This window comes from Ostrinia furnacalis, unplaced genomic scaffold (assembly GCF_004193835.3).
Source record: "Ostrinia furnacalis isolate ACB-3 unplaced genomic scaffold, ASM419383v2 OfSCF5153, whole genome shotgun sequence".
NCBI lineage: Eukaryota > Metazoa > Arthropoda > Insecta > Lepidoptera > Crambidae > Ostrinia > Ostrinia furnacalis.
Window position 1 is genome coordinate 1 of NW_021135392.1, and position 4,605 is coordinate 4,605.

The 4,605-nt window shown below is 45.0% G+C and overlaps 1 protein-coding gene across 3 annotated transcripts; it reads right to left on the bottom strand.

The window, feature by feature from the left end:
• Positions 1–166: 166 nt before the first annotated feature.
• LOC114360741 (leucine-zipper-like transcriptional regulator 1 homolog) lies at positions 167–4,257 on the bottom strand. 3 transcript variants are annotated; one of them, XM_028315530.1, is made up of 3 exons: positions 4,084–4,251; positions 1,105–1,246; positions 167–486 (listed from the first exon to the last, which is right to left on the bottom strand). In XM_028315530.1, exons 1-3 carry the CDS (start codon positions 4,179–4,181, stop codon positions 319–321), a joined length of 408 nt encoding a protein of 135 aa, XP_028171331.1. In that variant the 5' UTR covers positions 4,182–4,251; the 3' UTR covers positions 167–318. The 3 variants fall into 3 exon arrangements, 1 of the variants encoding a protein (XP_028171331.1); XR_003656534.1 differs by lacking the exons at positions 167–486; positions 1,105–1,246 and adding an exon at positions 2,748–2,816 and having other exon boundaries at positions 4,084–4,257; XR_003656535.1 differs by lacking the exons at positions 167–486; positions 1,105–1,246; positions 4,084–4,251 and adding exons at positions 2,748–2,816; positions 3,954–4,043.
• Positions 4,258–4,605: the final 348 nt, after the last annotated feature.

Below are 4,605 nucleotides of genomic sequence, written 5' to 3' on the forward strand. Positions count from 1 at the left end.
TGCTGGTGAATCATTGCACTGCTGTGTTATCTCTTACTTGATCTTAGCTCGTAGGTACTGCGAGCGCGCCGCTAGCATGGCTTGGTGCGCGCGCGCGGGAACTTTGTCGGGTCCCACTAGAAGCGTGACGTCACAGAACTGAACTACGTCACAACAACGTAGCGCACCACTAACGCTGGTGTTAAGCAATGAGCATGCCCGCAACCTTGACTTGTGATGTCACACTTTCACGGTTTTTGTGAGATCGACAGGCTGATAACCCATATGACATTCTATCTAATACCATTTGGTAGATTTTCGGGTAGCTGTGATGTGTTCTTACTTGATCTTAGCTCGTAGGTACTGCGAACGCGCGGCGAGCATGGCTTGGTGCGCGCGCGCGGGAACTTTGTCGGGTCCCACTAGAAGCGTGACGTCACAAAACTGCTGCGACTTGAGGATGCGCCCGAAGTCGTCGTGTAATGTGCAGCGAGGGTATTTCGATAGCTGTTGAAGATAAGTTTTTATGTTGATGAGTGTTCTTTTAAATTTTAATAGTGTACTCATTGTTGAAAAGCCAAAATAAATAAAAAAATAAATGCTCAATGCTCTCATCTTGAAGAGGCCCTGAGGTGGAATTGTGTAAAGCAATCGTTATCATTTGACAGTTCATAACGTACGATTATCAAACGCTTTGTTTAACTGACTTTATCGTACGTTATGAACTGTCAAATGATTACGATTGCTTTACACAATTCCACCTCAGGTCAGGAAATATTTCAGTAGGTAGTGAATTTTAATCCTTAGCTATTCCCATTATAAAGAAAAACGAGCTCGTGGGATATTTAGGATATATCTACAAGTCCCTACGAGTCTACGCTACACGTCTGGGCCCCGTGATGGAAAAAGTTTTTACGAGCATAACAAGTCCAAGTTTTTCATTCTTTTTGGACCTTAAGACAAGGGAACAAAGTTCAAAATATGGTGGGAAATATATTCCCATTCCCATTTCCGTATGAAGGCTCAATACTTTGCCTACATTAAAAGCTGTTTTTGGACCTTAAAACAAAGAAATAAAGTCCAAAATATGGTGGGAAATATATTCCCACTTAATTAAAATCTGACCTGGAAGCGAAACAGCTCGCCGCTCCGCACGTTGTTGTCCACGGTGCCGCCGAAGATGTACATGGCGTCGCCCACCACCGCGCCCGCGTGGAACAGCCGCCCCGTCGGCAGCTGCGAGTCCGCTGACGGTAGCACCACCGACCTGCCAAAACAAGCTCTATTCATACTCGGAATAAAGTCGATTTTACTTTACATAACTACATCTCTTCGAAACTTGAAAGTAATGAAGGGAGCACTTCCGACCTGACAGAAACAAAATCAGCTCTATTCATACAGGGAATAAAGGCGATTTTACATCACTACGAGTACATCTCTTCGAAACTCAAACAGCCGCCCCGTCGGCAGCTGCGAGTCCGCTGACGGGAGCACCACCGACCTGCCAAAAGAAGCTCTATTCATACTCGGAATAAAGTCGATTTTAATTTACATAAGTACATCTCTTCGAAACTTGAGAGTAATGAAGGGAGCACTTCCGACCTGACAGAAACACTCCAAACTAAGCTCTATTTATATCCGGAATAAAGTCCACTTTACAGTAACACATCTGTTCTGTAGACGAAGGTCAATAAGATGTAGCAAATTAGCATCCCAACTAATCCCAACTAATATTATAAATGCGAAAGTAACTCTGTCTGTCTGTCTGTCTGTTACGCTTTCCCGCTTAAACCTCGCAACCGATTTTGATGAAATTTGGCATAGAGATAGTTTGAGTCCCGGGAAAGAACATAGGATAGTTTTTATCCCGGTTTTTGAAACAGGGACGCGCGCGATAAAGTTTTTCTGTGACAGACAAAATTCCACGCGGGCGAAGCCGCGGGCGGAAAGCTAGTTTATTATAAGTACATAGCCCGAGTGGAACAGCCGCCCCGTCGGCAGCTGCGAGTCCGCTGACGGTAGCACTACCGACCTGGCAAAAGAAGCTCTATTCATTCTTGCCATAGAGTCGATTTTACAACACCTTCTTACTCGGAATAAAGTCGAATTTACGACGTCTGTAAGTACTTAGATCTACTGGTAGATGCGAGTCCGCTGACGGGAGCAACACCGACGTGACGGAAACAAGCTCTATTCATACTCGGAATAAAGTCGATTTTACTTTACATAACTACATCTCTTCGAAACTTGAAAGTAATGAAGGGAGCACTTCCGACCTGACAGAAACAAAATCAGCTCTATTCATACAAGGAATAAAGGCGAATTTACATCACTACATCTCTTCGAAACTCAAACAGCCACCCCGTCGGCAGCTGCGAGTCCGCTGACGGGAGCACCACCGACCTGCCAAAAGAAGCTCTATTCATTCTTGGGATAGAGTCGAGTTTACAACACCTTCTTACTCGGAATAAAGTCGAATTTACGACGTCTGTAAGTACTTAGATCTACTGGTAGATGCGAGTCCGCTGACGGGAGCAACACCGACGTGACGGAAACAAGCTCTATTCATACTCGGAATAATGTTGAATTTACGATGTCTGTAAATTAAATACATAGACCTACTGGCAGCGTGTGATGGCAGCGCCACCGACCTGCCACGTGATAGAATCAAAATGAGCTCTATTTATATTCGGAATAAAGTCGACTTTACATTGACACATCTGCAGTCGAAAATTAATAAGACTTGTTCCAAATTCGCACTTATTATAACTACATAGCCCGCGTGGAACAGCCGCCCCGTCGGCAGCTGCGAGTCCGCTGACGGTAGCACCACCGACCTGCCAAAAGAAGCTCTATTCATACTCGGAATAAAGTCGAATTTACTTTACATAACTACATCTCTTCGAAACTCGAAAGTGATGACCTCCCACCTGCCACGTGATAGATATAAAATGAGCTCTATTAATACTCAGAACAAAGTCGATTTTACATCACTACATCTCCTCGAAATTCGAAAGTAATGACGGGAGCAACACCGACCTGCTACGTGACAGATATAAAATCAGCTCTATCCATGCTCGTAATAAAGTCGACTTTACATTAACACAATGCAGTCGAAGGTCAATTAGATTTTGCAAATTTGCATTTATTATAAGTACATAGCCCGCGTGGAACAGCCGCCCCGTCGGCAGCTGCGAGTCCGCTGACAGGCACCACCGACCTGGACATATTAGACCGAGACTCTATCCACTAGGAATAAAGTCAAGTTTACAACATCCGTAAGAACTAATAAATGTACTGGCAGCTTGTGATGACAGCACCACTGAACTGGCAAACTTGACAGATTATAATAAGCTCTATTTATACTCTGAATAAAGTCGAATTGTCTATGCTTCACTTGATAGAGTCCAACTCACCACGTATGTGTGTCCAGGTCATAAAAGTGGAGATCTCCAGGTAGGGTGTGGTCAGCAGCACCACCGAAGACAAAAGATGGCGGCCGTGGATCAGCATCACGTGATCTTAACTAAGCACAATCGAACATGAGCTCTGTGTCTCTCGAATTAGAATTCAACTCACCACATTTGTGTGTCCAGGTCATAACAGTGGAGGTCTCCAGGCAGCGTGTTGTCAGCGGCACCGCCGAAGACGCAAAGATGGCGGCCGTGGGCCAGCATTACGTTACCTAACTCAACACAATTGAACACGAGCTCTGTGCTTCACTTAATAGAGTCCAACTCTTGCGCACAATGGCCCAATCAAGAGGCTAAGTGCGCTATTCGAATTCCCTGCAAAACTAGAATCCAACTCACCACAGCTGTATGTCCAGGTCATAACAGTGCAAATCTCCAGGTAAGGTGTTGTCAGCGGCGCCGCCGAAGACAAAGATGGCGGCCGTGGGCCAGCTTCACGTGGCCTTAACTAAGCACAATAGAACATGAGCTCTGTGTCTCTAGGAATAAAGTCCAACTCACCACATCTGTGTGTCCAGGTCATAACAGTGGAGATCTCCAGGTAGGGTGTTGTCAGCGGCACCTCCGAAGACGTAAAGATGGCGACCGTGGGCCAGCTCACGTGACCGTAATTCAGCATAATCCAACTCACCACATCTGTGTGTCCAGGTCATAACAGTGCAAGTCTCCAGGTAAGGTGTTGTCAGCGGCGCCTCCGAAGACGTAAAGATGGCGGCCGTGGGCCAGCATCACGTGACCGTATCGCCGCGCTGGGGCGGGGCCCGCGCATCGCAGCAAGTGTTCTGTGCATACGCGGGTCCAACTGAAATGAAATGAAAATTATTATTTATCCGTTCGTGAAAGAAAGTTACTTTTAAATATGTTTGAGGAAAAAAGCGAATAAAGATAAAGGGAAGCACAAAAGATCCCTTATGTGTGGCTCTTGCACAAGATAAGATACATTTAAATACAGTTCCCCAAAAAAATACCAAGGGAAGAACATCATTAGGGCAACCGGGCATCATTCGTGCAGCATCACCTAAAATATTAAGTTCACATTGCCATGGCTTTTACAGACAACAAACATATTATCTCGTTCAAATGTTCTAAGGATGTTTGGTCTAAATAAAAATATTTTTTTAACATTATTCTGTTCCATCCCCTACATTGATGT